Consider the following 19,396-nt stretch of genomic DNA (forward strand, 5'->3'; position numbering starts at 1 on the left):
GGGAAAGCCTGGGAACTGCCTTGTAATTGCCAGATGCAGTAGAAATCCAAGTTTCCCATTCAGCCACTTATGGCAGCAGAAATGGGGTTCCCATTTCTGGCCAGTGGTGTGACTCTAGGCACCTCCTGCACAGACACTGTTGGGGGAGCAGAACAAATATGTCACTCCTGACTGGTAGGGATCAAAGTCCAGGCTTCCTACTAAGTCTCTGCTCGCACCACTCCAGTGGGGGTGCTGGGGCACCTCATTTTATCCTTATTAGGGTGGAAGTCTAGGCCCCCCACTTGATTTTTGCTGGGTGTGTGGGTAAGGCCAGTTTTTGTGGTGTCTGGCTGGAATGGAGTGGCTATTGTCTAAATGTTTTGTCTTATGAGGCTGTTCCTTTGCTGGTCCTTTTGCTAGGAAAAGCTTTTGTTGTGGCCTTTTGTTTGTTTGTGCCGTTTAGAATTTCTAGTTGCCGGCTTCTTCAGCATCTTCTGGATATATGAGCCAAAAAGAAAACCCAGGGAACTCATCACTCTTTCCTCAGATTCCAAGGTCTCCAGACAGTCTGCCTCCTCTCCAACTTTCAGTCTTAAGTTGCTTTATACATAACAGTCAGGGTTTTCAGGTTGTTGTTTCTTTTTTAAGATTTTATTTATTTATTAGAGAGATGGAGAGAGAGCACAAGTAGGCAGAGCAGCCGGCAGAGGGAGAGGGAGAAGCAGGCTCTTTGCTGAGCAGAGAACCTGAGGCAGGGCTCAATCCCTTGGGATCATGACCTGAGCCGAAGGCAGATCCTTAATGACTAAGTGACCCTTGTGCTCCCAAAGTAAAATTTTCTAAGACATTTGGTTATTGGCATATGAAGTAATTACAAACTTACCAAAAGTTACAGTTGTGAACATATTCCTGCAAAGAATCCAGAGAGTTGATCATCTCAAAGACGTAAGAGAAAGACCTGAAAGAGGGGAACTACCGAATAAACAAACCTAATTAAATGAGAATATGGTTTTGTCAAGATTTAGATGAGCAAATAGAGAGATGACTCTATTGCCTCCCAAAAAGTCCTGGGGAAGACATTGCCTTCTGCATCCTAAAGAGGAAGAGCTACTCCTATAAAACTGGGGCCCCTGTATATCTTCCACACCTAAGAAATAGAACTATTTTATTTAAAAATGTCTGAGTGGTGTTTTTTTAAGCAGGTAGGCATATTCCAAACCTCCTTTCTTTCGTTTACTGAGAATCCCTGTCACAGGCTGTTACTGTTCTTAATGGGAGGAATCTTACTCCTCCAAGGGTTTGGGCCCCAAAAGATGCAAATCCCACTGCCATGGTACAATAAATTAGTTCCTATGGTCGGTATGTATCATATGTAATAGTACAATTCTGATTTGTAAAAATTCTAGATTCAGAATACTTGAAAAACACGTATTATTTTATTTGTACATTTAAAAAGTTGTACATAGAAACTTGTAATACAGTTCTATAAAACTGGAAGAACTGTCAGGGAAGAGGGAGGGTGTTACCTTTTACTGATTGATCATGAAGGAAGTTAGAGAAATAAAACAAAAACACAGTAAAATGTTTAAAAAAATTAAAGAACATTTTCCAGGTACAAATTTTATAAATACAAAACAAATTCACAAATTATTTTGAATGCTAAATAAATATCTAGTTAATAAACTCAGACTTAATACCTCCGGCCAGCACTGGTACAGCACTGCAAGGATATAAAATTCGATTCATTCATGTGTAGTGTTGAAAGAATGTGTTCATTAAACAATTCTTAGACATATACACTTTTCTAAACTGTGCTATAATAGAAGATTTATCTGTATACAGAAGATTTGTCTGTATATACAGACAAATCTTCTGTATACAGACAAATCTTCCTTCATATCACTTCTAAAAAAAAAATCAAGGACAAAATAAATCACAGGTGAAAAAATATTTTCAAAGATATTGGGACACATGAATGATCTCAAAATGTACAAAAACCTCTGTAAACCAGTACTGTATCCAATACATCTATTAAACTTATTAGATACTGAACAAAACTGTAGCAAAGGAAATCTTTCCTACATTCTCCTGAGTGCTTAATATTAAAATTGAGAATATAGTGCAGGCCACACTTCAGTGTGGTCAATCAGTTGTTATTGCTTTATATATATATGTCTGCTTTAGAGCATGATTTAATGTTCCATTTTCATGAACAATTTGTTTTCCTCAAATACATCCTTTAGAAGGACAAAATTAGATTCGTGACTTTTTTGCAGCTGGTGGTGTGCTAACTTGATCCACGTTCCCAGGAGTGACATGGAGTCCAAGTTTTTGAGCCTGAATATGAAAAAATGCTTGAAGCCTAGTTCCAGCTTTTGCTTCACTTGTGTTACGAGGGTTGTACTCAAAGCAGTTTGAAAACATTAACTCAATATCATCGATAAATTCCGCTAGAAAGAAAAAACCAAATGAAATTAGAATAAAAGTACATAATTTATAAACCTAATTGTTTGTTTATATGATATCTGGAAATGTCATTAAGAAAATGTAAGCCCACTTTTTTCTTTAGAAATTGAAGCCTCTGAAACAAGGTAGCAGATCTAAAGCTCAAAACTGTTTAACTACTAATGCTTTAACATTGTTCTACAGAAACTATGCAATTATGTAATTAGGAATGTTACATAATTACTCAGGACTTCTATTAAGTCAGATTCTACAAAATATCTAACTCATTCAAATCGCTATCTCTTCCTTCATCTACACAGACAGCATTTTAGAGACCTCTTGGGATCCCATCTACATAATCACATTAATATACATCATTTAAATCACAAGAAAACAGCTGTTACCTCTTTAAACAAAAATAATTATCAGAGAAGAACATAAATTACTTACATGCTAATTTATATTCACATTTGTTCACTTTTTCACGAATTATATTTAAGGCAATGGGCTTTTTGATGATGTCATAATAGTCTGGGACCTGTAAAATAATTCAAACATATCTCTTGTCTCTTGTATAGAAAATTTATCAGAATGTGTTATGGTGAGTGGTGGGAATTGTGTAAGACTGAGGATTCACAGACCTGAACCCCTGAAGCAAATAATACATTATATGTTAATTAAAAAAAAAAAAGAAAGAAACGAAATTTATCAGAGATAAGAGGTCAAATATGTGAAGGTTCTGCACTTAATATCAACTGAATATTAATTTTTGAATACTATTATTCCATTAAAACCACTTAATATGCTTCAGTCACTATAATGTTATAGAAGCTTATTTGATACTATAAAAAAATGACAGCTTATTGTGAAAAGAAAAAGCTTATGATTTTTCTTGTGTGCTCTCTATTTCTCTCCAAGAGATACATATATGTATCTATAAAGTTACTTAATGAGCATTATTGCATTTGTAATAAATAATAAAATGTATGTAACAAAACTTAGTTCAGCACAACTACTACTCAGGAAAAATAAAAGTCAAATGGAGATTTAATTTTGCAGGATGCTATCCAATGGTAATTAGTCCTTCACATTTAAAAAAAATATATTTTATTATTTGACAGAGAGAGACACAGTGAGAGAGGGAACACAAGCAGGGGGAAGTGGAAGAGGGAGAAGCAAGCCTCCTGCTGAGCAGGGAGCCTGATGTGGGGCTCCATCCTAGGACCCTGGAATCATGACCTGAGCTGAAGGCAGATGCTTAACTGAGCCACCCAGGCGCCCCAATCCTTCCTCTAGAAATCTCAAAGTAGAATTTGGAAGGTGTCACTTTTCATTCAGAAACCTTCACCTAACACACCTGACAAGTGAGACCCTTTATAATCTACTTGTGCCTCTCTAACGTACCTTTTATTCCATTCAAACTACCCATCATTTCCCATATTCTCACCTCTGGGTCTTTAACTTATCACACCCTTTTCATGAAATGTCCTTATTCCATTTCTCACTGTTGAAATTTCACCTATCTTTAATGACCAGACCAAACAGTTTCCATTAAAAACTTTCACATTCCTGCTATTCCCACCCTCCGAGATGCTCAAATCAATCTCCTTTTCTTCTGTACTTCTGGAAATCCATGAGAACTTCTTTACTGGGGGAGCGGTGAACTGGGTGATGGGTACTAAGGAGGGCACGGGTTGTAGTGAGCACTGGGTGTTCTACGCAACTAACGAATCACTGAACACTACATCAAAAACTAAGGATGTAATGGGGCACCTGGGTGGCTCAACGGGTTAAGCCTCTGCCTTCAGCTCAGGTCATGATCCCGGGGTCTGGAGATCAAGCCCCACATCTGGCTCTCTGCTCCGCAGGGAGCCTGCTTCCTCCTATCTGCCTGCCTCTCTGCCTATTTGTGATCTCTCTTTCTGTCAAATAAATAAATAAAATCTTTAAAAAAAAAAAAAACTAAGGATGTACTGTATGCTGGCTAATTGAACATAATGAAAAAAATTAAAATTAAAAAAATACACAATGGAATACTATGCAGCCATCAAAAGAAATGAAATCTTGCCATTTGCAACAACATGGATGGAACTAGAGCGTATCATGCTTAGCGAAATAAGTCAAGCAGAGAAAGACAACTATCATATGATCTCCCTGATATGAGGAAGTGGTGATGCAACATGGAGGCTTAAGTGGGTAGAAGAATAAATGAAACAAGATGGGATTGGGAGGGAGACAAACCATAAGTGACTCTTAATCTCACAAAACAAACTGAGGGTTGCCGGGGGGAGGGGGTTGGGGAGAAGGGGGTGGGATTATGGACATTGGGGAGGGTATGTGATTTGGTGAGTGCTGTGAAGTGTGTAAACCTGGTGATTCACAGACCTGGGGATAAAAATATATGTATATAAAAAATATATGTTTATAAAAAATAAAAAAAAAAAAATAAAAAATAAAAAAAAAAATAAGTTAAAATGCTTTAAAAAATATTAAAAAAAAAATAAACTCATCTGATTCTATTAAAAAAAAAAGAACTTCTATTACAGCACTATCACACTGTCCCATCTGCTGCAGCTCATGACATGCCCCACATGTATCAATAACTCCAGCACCATCTCAAATGCCTTAGTGTGAGGCCATCTCTGTTTTTACGAGTACCTACCTTTCACATCAGTGTTCTTACACAGTGAGATCTCAGCATCAGCAACATCTCAGATCTAGCGAATTAAGAACTCTGGGGTGAGGCCCAGTAACCTGTGTTTTAAGAAGCCCCCACCGCCCAGGTGATTCTGGTGTATACCGAACATTGAGAACAGCTGTTTTACATTACAGAAATACCAAGAATAGTACACAGTTGAATTAAATCTACTCATACTCCTTACACAGAATAAACACATTGGAGCCATGTCAACATACTGTCACCATGCATGAGAACTGGTCACAGGGTTAGAGGGGACTAAGGAGAGCATGCTCTCTAGTGGCCTTTTTTTCAGTGTGGAAACTAACTTTCCAAGTGTTTAAAAAACAAAGTAAATAGTGACTAATGGGTGTTTTGGCTACCTCAAAGTTGCCATGCAGACTAAATCAGATCATATATACATGACTACATTTGATCAAGTGTAATAATATTACCTGGATTTTGGAAACGAGTTTCAGAAAAGGCCAGCTATCATCATGGCGTACCAGTTCCACAACGAGCTGTTCAAAAGCAGACAATTCATGGACACCTCCTTGTCGACCAGAACTCCTTCGATTCAGGGTCAGAGGAGAGGATTCTAAATAAATAATTAATTTTAGGTGATGACAAAGCAAAATATTTGATCACTACAGGCTTAATGGGTATATAAATGCAACATAAATGCAAACAGAAAACTGATATTCTATATATGCTGAAATAAACTAACTTACATTCTGAAACACGAAAATCTGAACTAAATATTCACTCTTTCCTGTTTAAAAAAAAACTTTATTTTATTTTATTATTTTTTATGATTATTAATTTTTTTTTTTTTTTTTTTTTTTAAAGATTTTATTTATTTATTTGACAGAGAGAAATCACAAGTAGGCAGAGAGGCAGGCAGAGAGAGAGAGAGGAGGAAGCAGGCTCCCTGCTGAGCAGAGAGCCCGATGCGGGACTCGATCCCAGGACCCTGAGATCATGACCTGAGCCGAAGGCAGCGCCTTAACCACTGAGCCACCCAGGCGCCCTATGATTATTAATTTTTTAAAAAGGTTTTTATTTAAGTAATCTTTACATCCAATGTGGGGCTTGAACTCATGACCTTGAGATGAAAAGTCGCAAGCTCTTCCAATGGAGCCAGCCAGGCACCCCTAAAGATTTTATTTTTAAGTCATCTTTACACCCAATGTGGGTCTCAAACTTACAACCCCAAGATCAAGAGTTGCATGCTCTACCGACTGAGCTAGCCAGGTGCCTCACTATCTCCTTTTTGATCATAAAATTTCCAAATTAATTAAACATTTATTGGGAACATGCTATAAACATGTTTTATTAATTAAACATGTTTTATTTATTATTATTTATTTATTTATTATTAATTAAACATGTTTTATTTATTAACCTACTGTAATATGAAAGAAAATTCCTAGGACATAAAGTTTATTTTTTGCCTATTCTATTAAAAATATTTTTTCAACTATAATAAGCAAGCAAGCAATTCTCCAGAATTTCCTGAAACACATCCTTAGGAAAGCAAACTCTTCAGATCTAGCAAGTAGGCCTCTTTAAAATTATCCTGCTTAATAGAAATGTAATGCTCAACAATGAAGTAAAAGATTATCTTAAAGATAAAGATAATCTCCCTATTTATTGGGGGGGGGGAGGAGCAAGTTGTGGGGCAGGGAGGAGCAGAGGCAGAGGGACAAGTAGACCCCAGGCTGAGTGTGGAGCCTGAGGTGGGCTTCAGTCCTGTGACCCTGGAATCACAAACTGAGCCAAAATCAAGAGTCAGTCCCTCCACCAACTGAGCCACCCAGGTGTCCCTATTATCTTAATTTTATATGGCGACTTTGTTAAAGCAAAATGCTTTCTGACAAAACTCAAGGTATATATAATGAAATCTCAAGAGTATGAATTAGCATAGTTCATACTATGAATTCAGGTATTTAAATTCTCCGCTTAAATATAAATGCATACATTTCCTCCTCCCCCTTTGTCATTGGAACCAGGTTAGTAATTTTATAAATGAATTAAAAAATTTTTTTCTTGGGGCGCCTGGGTGGCTCAGTGGGTTAGGCCGCTGCCTTCGGCTCAGGTCATGATCTCAGGGTCCTGGGATCGAGTCCCGCATCGGGCTCTCTGCTCAGCAGGGAGCCTGCTTCCTCCTCTCTCTCTCTGCCTGCCTCTCTGCCTACTTGTGGTCTCTCTCTGTCAAATAAATAAATAAAATCTTTAAAAAAAAAAAAAAAAAAAAATTTTTTTCTTAGCAGAGTTTTTTAGAATACAAATGTTTTAGGTATACTATGTTTCCAAATAGCCTGAAGTTCAGAATTGGTGAAAAGCAAAACAGATAGATAATGGGACAGGAAAAGCTAAATTAGATCTTGGTGCCAAGTTACCTGATACAATACCTTTCCACCATCCCCACAATCTGGTGATTGCATAACAGACTGTCTTCCATTCTTTCACCAATGAACACCTTAATCCTCTCAAGTATTTGAATAATGCAATACAACCTCTCTATAGTTCAAGGAACAGTATCATTTTTTATGTCTAATTTCATTTTTTGGAACTATCAAAGTTTTATTACTACTGATATTAAAGGAAAGAAATAATAGAATTGAAGAGATCATAAAGAGATTATTGCTTGGATAAAGATTACTATAAACAACAATTATCAGAAACTTCCCAAATAACCCAATGTAGCTTGTCTAGATGATGATGAGTATGTGTATTTTAAAGGAGGAAAAGAGAATGAAGTGTTATAACGTCTTCTACTGACACTACTGAAATGTTGGTCAATCTCTCCATTAGAGACAGGACACTGCAACTTTCTCACAACTACCTTACTAGAAAAATACTCGTATCATTTACATTATTCCCCAAAGTGCTGTCCTTTCAATGAATATTATGCCTCAGGCCACACTACTCTCTAGTCACTTTGTCTACTAAAGTGACAGCCTTTAAGAAATGATGCAAAATATCTCAACACTCAGTCTTCCCAAATGATTCTATTTTCTTAGGTAAGAATAATTTAAATTAGGCTTCTTCATACCTGTAGACTGTCTTTTCCTTCCTCTTCTCTTGGATTCATTATCTTGGAGAGAAAGTTTTGGAGTAACATTTAGAGATCTTGACTTGTCACCTGACTTCGTGGCAATGACTCTGAAGTTAGGGAAGTGGGGACTATTTTCTGGAGTACTATTAGCACTCTTCCTGCCTCTGCGTTTTCTACGAGGACTAAGTAATTCCACAAATACATCTGCTTGCAGTGGGCCGTAACTCTGGCGAGTAGAACGACCAGCAATTCTTAAAGATTTAGTTTCTGTTGGAGGAGCAGACTTTATCTTTCTAAGGCTTCTACCACTGGTGGTTTTAGAGGGAACAGTTGTTTTGGGTGTACTCTGCTGACTCCTTGAAGTATATCTTCCAGGATCTTGTCGTTGGCCACGACTTGAGAAAGAAGAGCTAAGTCTCCCTCTTGTTTTAATTGGCAATCTAACTTGCGGTCTTCCTCGTTTTGGTGGGCTGTAAATATTGTTAGAAAACATAATTATTGTACAGAGAAACAATGTGCATAAGATTATGTCTATTCCCCTTGTTCTACTATTCAGCCAGTGAGTTCTACATACATTTCTTTGGTGTCCTTACGCTACAGGAGACTATCACTTTTCATTACCATTGATGCTGAGGTAACCCACAGATTGGTCAAAGTAGGCCCTAAACCTGTCCTGAATATGAAGCTAAGAATCTCTTTTGCCATTTTCTGATTGTCAAGGTAAAATACAGAACTAGGTTCAACACTTTAGTAAACTCTATTCCCAACATGGGGCTAGAACTCATGACCCTCAGATCAAAAGTTACATGCTCCACTGACTGAGCCAGCCAGGCACCCCTACGTTCATCCTTCAATTGCCTTTAAGTTGTAGACAAGGACGAAACAACCCCATTAAGCCTCTTTTTATCCATCTGCCCACATATCTGGACTTCCAGTTTACCTAAAATATTTCCAAGTATTTTCTAAATTCATTATCATCTTTATGTCTAACACAAATACTGCCCTTATCATCTATAGGGATGACGGCTCCTACTAGGTGGAGCTAGTAAAAAGTAACAACTTGCTTACATTAGATGGGGCAGCTCTCTCTACCTATCCTCCGCAGACTGGCCTTTCTGTACTTTCTCAGTCCAAAGCTGCCCTTGTTTTACATCCACTTTCCTGATTCCACATGAATGGGGTTCAAATGTTAAAAAGGTGGGGAGGTCTTGGGGCAAACAAGGGGGAGAAAGCTCTAGTGCTGCCATAGCAGGAATGACCAGGCCCCCACTCTACCCCATTCATTTGGCCTGGGTGACACAGCTTGCTAAGTTGCAGAACACCTGGTTATATGGTGGTATAGAAGTTGTTTCTGGGGGCTAATGTGGAAGGAGTAGAAGAATACCATGTGCTTCCTGGCCTTTCTGTCACTCTCTCTATAAATGCCAAGACCACCAATATTTGAAGATAACTCCTTGAGAAAGCAAGAGAGGCACTGGGAAGCTGCATTCATCTTTATATCATGAATATCCTTTGGGACGCTTATTTGCTGCTTTAGGCATAAAATTAAGTAAAAATCAAACTCAGCGGGTCTGGATTGGTATTCCTGTCCAAACGTGAGCTCATATTTGATTTTATGACCTGGCTAAACTCACATAGGTACTACACTCCCTTAGGAATAACTTTAAATTCTTAGAATACTAAAGCAAGGAAAACTTCAGGCCACCATATTACATACCAGTTTTAAAAAAGTTGTGGGCCCCAATCATTCCATTTGTATTTGAGTAGTCAAGAGACTGTTATTTAGCTATGACTCGCAAACTCTCACTTTGTTGCATGTTAGGACTTACCTGACTTCTTCCTCTTCGTGAGAATCATCTTCATCTTGTTCTATCTCATACTCCTCCTCCTCACTTTGACCCTCTTCATCATCATCATCAACTTCATCGTCCTCGTCTTCCATACCATCTTCCATCTCTTCATCACTTTCCAAGGATGGTCTCTGTCTAGATGAGAGTCTTCTAGAACGTTGCTTTGGCCGACACTCTGGACAAAACCAGTCGCCTTCAGGCACAGTCTGACAAGTCACAGAAATGATCATTAGTCATCTGTCACTCAAAAATCAATCACTCAATTCTAATCTAAGGCACAGAAGAGGAAAAAACTACCTTGAGCTTTGGTCGAACACAGTAGGTGTGATGACCCCGATCACAACCATCGCAGAGTACCATGTTTTCAGCATCACCCTTCTTTCGGCATATCTTGCAACGAGCATTCAATATAGATTTAGACCATATCACACTACGATCCAAGGTGGAGAGATGAAGAAAGACTTGGGACAGACTAGCAGAAGCAAGGAGAGACTCTCTCCAACGGTCCAGGACTGTTTTGTAAGAACGTCCACTGTCACTGGCATCTTAAATGACAAAGTAAAGTGATTTAAGTTTCTAGACAAACCTTCAGATATCTCCTAGAGTTATTTTCTTGGTATTTTAAACAGGTTAGATATTAAAGTTCTAAAACTTAACAAAAAGATCATGTTGATATTAAAAATGAAACCGCATGTTAAAGAAAATATTTGCTGAGCCACATCTTATTTGTGACATAAGAAATTACTTAAATCCTAACTCAAAACTTCGGGATTCCAACTGTTAAAAAAAGAAAAATAACTTAGGCAATATGTTCTCAAATTTGTCTGACCTGACTTACTAGCTAGATATGATTACAAGCCATTTACTATCCATTTGAGTCAAGAATATTGCTTCCTTTTTTTGGATAAAGGATGGACTGCTCTTGGATGCCTGGGTGGCCCAGTGGGTTAAAGCCTCTGCCTTCAGCTCAGGTTATGATCTTAGGGTCCTGGGGTCGAGCCCTGCATTGGGCTCTCTGCTCAGCAGGGATCCTGCTTCCCCCTCTCTGCCTGCCTCTCTGCCTACTTGTGATCTTTCAAATAAATAAATAAAATCTTAAAAAAAAAAAAAAGATGGACTGCTCTCTTAGTTAAATACCAACCATATATGATTTTTTTGGGGGGGCTGATGAAAATTTTCTGAAATTAGATCGTGGTGAATGGTTGTACAACTGTAAATATACTAAAACCCACTAAATTATATACTTCTTAAAAGGATGAATTTTGCTTATGTGAACTACATCTCAATAAAGCTATTATTAAAAATATCAATTATGTAGAAATGCCAACTCTATTGTCTTCTATCTCTAAGAAAATATTTTTTTAAATGAGGTAAATTAAAAAATACTAATATCCCACGTTTCCCAAAAGAACTTTCAGTACCAATATCTACATAAGAACATTTGAAACTTCCTTTCATTAATAACATCATTCTTTTGTCTTCTGGACTAAAAAATTTATTAAAAGTCATTTGATTAGGGGCACCTGGGTGGCTCAGTTGGTTAAGCATCTGCTTTCAGTTTGGATCATGATCTTGGGGTCCTGGGATTGAGCCCTGCATTAGGCTCCCAGCTTGGTGGGAGCCTGTTTCTCCCTCTGCCTCTCCCTGCTGCTACCCCTGCTTGTTCTCTCTCTGTCAAATGAATGAGTAAAATCTTAAAAAAAAAAGTCATTTGGTTAGATGGCATTAACTAGCCGGCCTATCATTTTACATTAGCATGTGATTTCTCTCTTCAATTAATATTCAATTATTGCTGACACATTAGTTTTCCTGACATTAAACTTAATTATGAAGGGACTACCACATAATGTCAAAATTCTACAAGGTATATATGACTTCATATATAGTTTGTTTCTATTATGATATCTTTCCTACTATTACCCTCAAAAAAAGTCCTTTTGGGCAGTAGCCTAATGGTTAAGGGAATATAGGCTCTGGAGTCCGTCTGCCTTGGGGTAAGTACTAGCTCCCCTATGTGAGTGAGCTCGGTCAAGTTACTTAACTCCTCTGTGCCTCAGGTTCCCCAACAGTAATATGTATATACCATCTACCTCTGAGGGCTGTTGGGAAGATTAAGTGGGGTAATATACACAAGACAAGTAAAATGCCGGTCATGGAGTAAATACTGTTACTGTTAACCATTATTCCTACATTATACTGTTCCTCCCGTGTGCCACTATTTAGAAGATAGGAGAAGTCTATTCTATGGTCCCTATCTTTAAGAAATTTTTTATATAGCTAGGAGAACACAGGAGTTGAAGTCAGAAAAGAGCAGACTGCCAAACACTAGTAAGTCTTGAGCTCCTATTTCTCGGGCAGGATGAGAGAGACAGGACATGAAATCTAGGGCTCACCCAATGTGTTAAATCCTTTCTGGAAAGCTAGAACTCCAAAGCTATATCCTCAAGCATCAGGTGGAAAAGGGTACCATGAGGAAAAAAAGTAGTGAGGAAATCAGCTTATCTGGACCTTGAAGTTGGGTGGAAAGGGAAAATAAATCTACCCGAGAACATGTAACTATAAGCAATGCATTAAGCAGTTTATTTATTTATTTATTTATTTATTTTTTTTTTTTTTTATTTATTTATTTGACAGAGATCACAAGTAGGCAGAGAGGCAGGCAGAGAGAGAGGAGGAAGCAGGCTCCCCACTGAGCAGAGAGCCCGATGTGGGGCTCGATCCCAGGACCCTGGGATCATGACCTGAGCCAAAGGCAGAGGCTTTAACCCACTGAGCCACCCAGGCGCCCCTGCATTAAGCAGTTTAAAACCTGAAAAACATAAGATTTTCAAAGTGGTCCAGGTTGGTAGTGACCTCAGGTGAATGACAGGAACAAGTACAAACCTTTGCAATTCTCTCTGAAGAAATTTCCATAGATCAAGTTCTGAGGAATGAGAGTTAACAGTCACACTCACAATGCACATGTGGAAACAAAACACTACAGGCAAGAGCTGGCAGAATCAGACCCATAAAGACTTGAGAGATTCGAATTAGACACAGGATATCTTAAAACATATTTAAGAAATGTTTTTTGTTTTTTTTTTTTAAATATGTATTTTTTTAATTTGACAGATCACAAGTAAGTAGAGAGGCAGGCAGAGAAAGGGGAGAAGCAGGTTCCCCACTGAGCAGAGAGCCTGACGCGGGACTCGATCCCAGGATCCTGAGACCATGACTGAGCTAAAGGCAGAGGCTTAACCCTCTGAGCCACCCAGGCGTCCCTAAGAAATAAATGTTTTGAAAATATAAGTAACCAAGCAGTTTGAAAAAGCTTAAGAACCTCCAAAAATTATTGAGAGCAATAACTCAATGGGAGAGGGAAAAAATGAAAGGGTCAAAGGCTCTTCAAGCAAAGCTAAAAAGAAATATTAGCAAAGTAGGAAATCAATACAGTAATACAGTCCATTTGATTTATTTCCACCCTCTCATTTGTGTTTTCTATTTGCCATGGTTTTTTGATATAAGGCTTCAAGAAAAGCTCTGGTCTGAGCAGGATCTCTAAGGAAGGAGGCAACAAAAACTGCTAGTTCAAAGATCTTGAAGAAATCTTCCTGGATAACTCAACTTAAGAGGACATTCTTATTAGTAAGTGCAAGAAATAAGGGTGGAAGAAAAAGCCAAACTGTAAAGAGCCTCTGGAACCTTGAAAGTCAGTATGAATGATTTTTAACTCAAAGGTTGGTGAAACATTAAGGGCTTTGATCAAAGAGTGTGCTTTAAGAAAATTAAATCAATAGTAGCCCAAAGTCCAATTTTTATCCCACCTACTTTTATTGATCTATTATTATTATTTTAAAATTTATTTATTTGACAGAGAGAGACACAGCAAGAGAGGGAAAACAAGCAGGGGGAGTGGGAGAGGGAGAAGCAGTCTTTCTGCTGAGCAGGGAGCCTGACGCTGCACTCGATCCCAGGACACTGGGCTCATGACCTGAGCTGAAGGCAGACGCTTAACGAATGAGCCACCCATGAGCCCCTCCCACCGACTGTTAAATGGATGTTCACATTTTCACATTTTTATATAGTACCTAAATAAGGATGAAAAAGAGTACATATAACTGATTCCATTTTTCTTTTGTCTTGCTGCTTCTTTAGATTATAAAATTCTCAAGGGCAGAAACATCTTGTTTCTCTTTTATCTTCCATCATGCTAGCACAAATAAATTCCTCAAGAAGTTAGGATTAGGATTTTACTAATATGAAATAATGGCAGAGTCATATGATCAATTATTACACTGGGAAATTTCATATTGTTAACTGCCACTACATAGTAATCCATGTGACCATGCTATGTAGGTTTTTCCCGGAGATAAAACAATACAAGAACTCCCACCCTATAACTCTCCCTATGCTAGTAAAAAAGAAGAAAAAAAAAGCTGTACATAAATACCATATGCAAAATAAATAAACAAACCTCCACCACTGTTCCGCTTTTTCACTAACTTAAGTATATTAAAATTCACAATGTCAACTTTTTATATACCAATTTTTAGAAAGTTTCATTAGCTGAGGTATGCAATGTAGAAGAAAAATGCTAGGAAGATGATATTGTTTTATAAGCTTGTTCCCAACTTCATTCCTTTCCAAAAAAATTAAATTCAAGGTTTTCTGTCAAAAGCTAAATATTCAAACTAGTACTCAGCAACATAGAAAATAAAATCATAATTCTTTAAAAAGACAGAATTCTTTAAAAAGTTAAGAAGGGGGTGCCTGGGTGGCTTAGTGAGTTCAGCCTCTGCCTTTGGCTCAGGTTATGATCCCAGGGTCCTGGGATCTAGCCCCGCATCGGGCTCTCTCCTCGGCAGGGAGCCTGCTTCCCTTCCTCTCTCTCTGCCTGCCTTTCTGCCTACTTGTGATCTCTGTCTGTCAAATAAATAAGATATTAAAAGAAAAAAAAAAGTTGGGCGCCTAGGTGGCTCAGTGGGTTAAAGCCTCTGCCTTCGGCTCAGGTCATGATCCCAGGGTCCTGGGATCGAGCCCCACATCGGGCTCTTTGCTCAGCAGGGAGCCTGCTTCCTCCTCTCCCTCTGCCTGCTTCTCTGCCTACTTGTGATCTCTGTCAAATAAATAAATAAAATCTTAAAAAAAAAAAAAAAGTTAAGAATTTACCACCTCTCACACTAGATTGATCTTCCTCTCTCTTTTTCTTATCCTTTCTTTCCTATCTCCTCTTTGATCTTTATTAATATGTTATCTAATTTCAAATTGATAAAGTTAAAGGATTTTTTCATAGCTTAAGGATTTAACCATAAAGCATGAATTTATAAATAATGAAATTACCAACCTAAACAAACAGTTCTCACATATCTTACCTAAATTATTCAAATATGAGTATCTTCCTCAAGTTGAAAAAAAAAGCCAAGTTTTACTAATGTGATTAATTTCTAGAATAAAAGAGACATCCTGAGGAAGGTGGAATGTAAGTAGAATTCTTATTTCTTACTTGCTTCCTCAAGAAACTATAGTAATCCCTGAAACTAAACTGGGAAAATGCCTAACACAGTTAATTTGCTATGCTGAAAAATAATTGAAAGAATGGAGAATTTTAATATATATTCTATCTCAAACATTCATAAAGCAGAATCCCCATTTCTTTCCCACATTAAGGATATTCTTGATTACCTTGCTCTAAATATTTAGATTATCTTGAAACTCTAGAGGAACCTCTATCTCTTGTTGTCCCATTCAAAACAGATCCTCCAAAGGCTTAAACATAACACAAAAAGCGGGACGTCTGGGTGGCTCGGTTGGTTGAGCCACTGCCTTCGGCTCGGGTCATAATCCCAGAGTCCTGGCATCGCGTCCCACAGGGTTCGCCTGGTTTGTGGGGAGCCTGTTTCTCCCTATCCCTCTCCCCCTGCTTGTGCTCTCTTTCTCTCTGTCAAATAAATAAATAAAATCTTTAAAAAACAAATATAATACAAAAAGCTACAAACATCAATTATTCTATTAGCTTTTTATGGGGTAACAATGGTAGATGATAATATACATATTATAAATGATCAACATCTAAACTTTGATCAACATTTACCACCAAAGTTAAGTTGAACTTTTCTTATTTCCCCTTTTTTAAGACCTCAAGCTGAAATTGTTTATTTTATATCCCTTAGGATGAAATTAATGTTCCAACACTCTTGTATACAAACTAGCGTAAAGAACACTATAGCTCTCAGCTCTCATATAACCTACTAGATGTAAATTGCAACATCTCCCAGCATTAACTTGTTCTCTTTGTCTAGATATTTAATGAGGTATACTCATGAAAATATGGACACACTAAACAATTTGACGTTTTCCCCTTGAATTTATAAACAACTTTAATCGTTGGTAGTTTCAGAAATGTAAAAATCAGCAGAGCTGTCTTTTATCTCTTTTGGAATCACAGAATTAATGAATAGTAGTAAAATACTTATAAGGGCTACATAGTCTATAAATAACTTTAAAAAAATATTTTATTTATTTATTTGAGAGAGAGACAGTGAGAAAGGGAACACAGCAGAGGGAGTGGGAGAGGGAAAAGCAGGCTCCCCATGGAGCAGGAAGTCTGATGCAGATCATGACCTGAGCTGAAGGCAGATGCTTAACGACTGAGTCACCCAGGCGCCCCTACAAATTACTTTTAATTGAAATTTTAATTTTAGTAATTGTAGATTCACATATGGTTGTAAGAAATAATAGAGAGGGATCATTTGTATATGTAATTCGATTTAGACACCAAGTATTTTTTTTTTTTTAAAGATTTTACTTATTTGAGAGAGAGACAGAGATACCAATAGAGATGGAGAGAGCACAAGCAGGAAGAGGGAGAAGCAGGCTCCCTGCTCAGCAGGGAGCCTGACCTGAAGCTTAATCCCAGGACCCCAGGATCATGGCCTGAGTACAAGGCAGACAGATGCTTAATCAACTGAGCTACCCATGCCCCAGGACACAGAAAATATTAAGAAATATTGAAGACTGCTAAGTAAGATTGATATAGGAAATACAAACTAATATTTTTATGAGCTATGACAATACATGTTTATTTCCACAACTGCTACCTCCAAATCTGAAAAGTGAGTTGTTGAGCTCATGGTAGAATTACCAATTTATAAAAATATGAATAGGTTTATTAGAACCTACTATTTATTATGAGATACTGGCCATAAACTTTTCAATTTCAAAACAGACATTTTACAAATACATTCACATTCTGACAGCACCATATATTTACAAAAACTTTGTTCTTACTATTCAAACAAGGTAATATTCAAATAATTTAAAAGGCATTTTAGTCTATTTAAGTTGCTTTCAATATGAGACCAAATGGATATGGTTTCATTTATTTATTTACTTATTTTGAAAGATTTTATTTATTTGAGAGCAAAAGAGAGCATAAGCAGGGGAAGGGTCAGAGGAAGAGGGAGAAGCAGACTCCCTGCTGAGTGGGGAGCCCAATGTGGGCTGAAGGCAGATGCTTAACTGACTGAGTCACCCAGGTGCTGCAAGATACGGTTTTAAAATCTTTCTTCTACCCCACTACTGAGATACAAATTAACTTGAATATGACGAGTTATAAAGTAACGTATCAGAAAGAGCACACAGAAGTAGAAGAAATTATGAGTTATGGTATGAAAATTGATTTGGAACTCAAAACATATTTTCCTAAACACATAATGATTATGTTCCTAGATTAGTACCTAAAAAGGTATTTCATAAATTGCTAAACACACGATCCAGATTGTATCCTCTAAACATCCTACCATAAATTATAGAGCATTTCCTCATTTACGTACCCTTTAACACTTGGTATTTCTGACTTAGAGCTTCTTATACAGTGCTCAGGTTCCAATCCGATTACTGTTCTTATTTTAAAGATTTAGTTACTCATTTTAGAGAGAGAGAGCATGAGAGGAGAGAGAGGTAGAGGGAGAGAGGGAGAGAGAATCCTCCAGCAGACTCTCCGCTGAGCATGGAGCCTGAAGTGGGGCTGAATCTCATGACTTTGAGATCATGACCTGAGCTGAAATAAAGTCATCACTCAACGAACTGAGCCACTCAGGCACCCCAGTGACCCATGTTATTTAACCATACCCGTAATGGTGGACATTTAAGTAGCTTCTTTGGGGTTCTGTTTTAGATAACAAACATTCATATACAGTTTTTGATTATGCAGGATCTGGCTAGTCACATGTTTTGGTAATCTTTCTTTTGATGAAACACTAAAGAAAAGACTGACAGAAAATTAAAAAGACAGTCATTAAGATGAGTACTTAGACTAAAACGTATTTAAGTACTATTGTTTTTGTAATCTTTTTAAAAAATTTTTTAAAAATTTTTAAATTTTTAAAATAAACATATAATGTATTATTAGCCCCAGGGATACAGGTCTGTGAATCGCCAGGTTTACACACTTCACAGCTTAAGTACTATTTAAAAAAAAAAAAAAAAAAAAAAAAAAAACCTCACCTGAAAGAACCCATGTTTTGGAATGAAAATACAATCTCAAGTTTTTCAAAATAGCCAACAGTATTGTGTCAGCCCGTGAGTTTATATTAAAGGGCAATTTTAGAATCCTTTAAAATAGAGCTAGTATTTAGAAGTAGAAATTGGTACTTACCAAGTGGAGCTTTGAGAAAACGTCGCTCAATGCCCTGCTCTATCTGAAAAAGTGCCATTGCCAGATAATGAACCACGTTGCTCACTGATTGCGGGGTACTTGCATTAGTTGAGACAGTACTAGGAGTTTCTGTTTTTACGCCCAAAAGTCTACAATGAAAACATGGAAGAGTTTATGGTACTTAAAAACACTGTTCGGTAAATAAAACTTGAGTTCAGTCCTCCAAATGCTTACTTACACCTGTGTAAGAAATAGTTTCCTCCATCTCATAGATCACATAAGCCAGTAAGAAATGGAGATATATACATGAATCAAGAGCTAAACTAAACACCAACTCATTTAATGAGGTCAGAAGGGCAAATATTTGGAGGGAAGGTGGATGAAACAAAGCTTAGGGGGAAAGGTTTTAGGCAGATGACCCAGTCACAGGCCTTTAAGATAAGTATCCCAGGCAGCTGCAGCTCCCTCTTTCTTTTTCTCTTGCTTCAACTTTTACTGGTTGGGACACTGATAGCTGCCTCTTCAGTTCCTTAGCCTCCCGTCTTATTCCCTTTGCAATAAATCTCCATGCTGCAGCTAAAATGATCATTTACATGTACAAACCTATCCGCTCAAAGCCTTCAGTACATCTTCCCTCCTAGGGTCGTATCTTCTTTTCTTTCCAGATAATAAACTCTTTTTAAGAGGGGTTACGCAAAAATAATTCTGAAAGTAAAAGTATCTATCGCTATAAAGACACAGTTTCT

At 37.5% G+C, this 19,396-nt stretch overlaps 1 protein-coding gene across 2 annotated transcripts in view; it reads right to left on the bottom strand.

Moving 5' to 3' along the window:
• Window positions 1–1,396: 1,396 nt before the first annotated feature.
• The window catches only part of BAZ1A (bromodomain adjacent to zinc finger domain 1A), a 92,978-nt gene continuing 74,978 nt past the window's right edge, over window positions 1,397–19,396 (bottom strand). For both annotated transcript variants that reach the window (XM_059181894.1, XM_059181893.1), the window contains 7 exons: window positions 18,651–18,799; window positions 10,313–10,560; window positions 9,995–10,221; window positions 8,163–8,635; window positions 5,560–5,702; window positions 2,878–2,965; window positions 1,397–2,432 (listed from right to left, as the gene is read on the bottom strand). In XM_059181894.1, the coding sequence (XP_059037877.1) occupies window positions 2,236–2,432; window positions 2,878–2,965; window positions 5,560–5,702; window positions 8,163–8,635; window positions 9,995–10,221; window positions 10,313–10,560; window positions 18,651–18,799 (1,525 nt within the window). In that variant the 3' untranslated portion in view covers window positions 1,397–2,235. The remainder of the gene's footprint in view (window positions 2,433–2,877; window positions 2,966–5,559; window positions 5,703–8,162; window positions 8,636–9,994; window positions 10,222–10,312; window positions 10,561–18,650; window positions 18,800–19,396) is intronic.

The sequence above is a fragment of the Mustela lutreola genome, chromosome 7 (genome assembly GCF_030435805.1).
Source record: "Mustela lutreola isolate mMusLut2 chromosome 7, mMusLut2.pri, whole genome shotgun sequence".
Lineage (NCBI taxonomy): Eukaryota > Metazoa > Chordata > Mammalia > Carnivora > Mustelidae > Mustela > Mustela lutreola.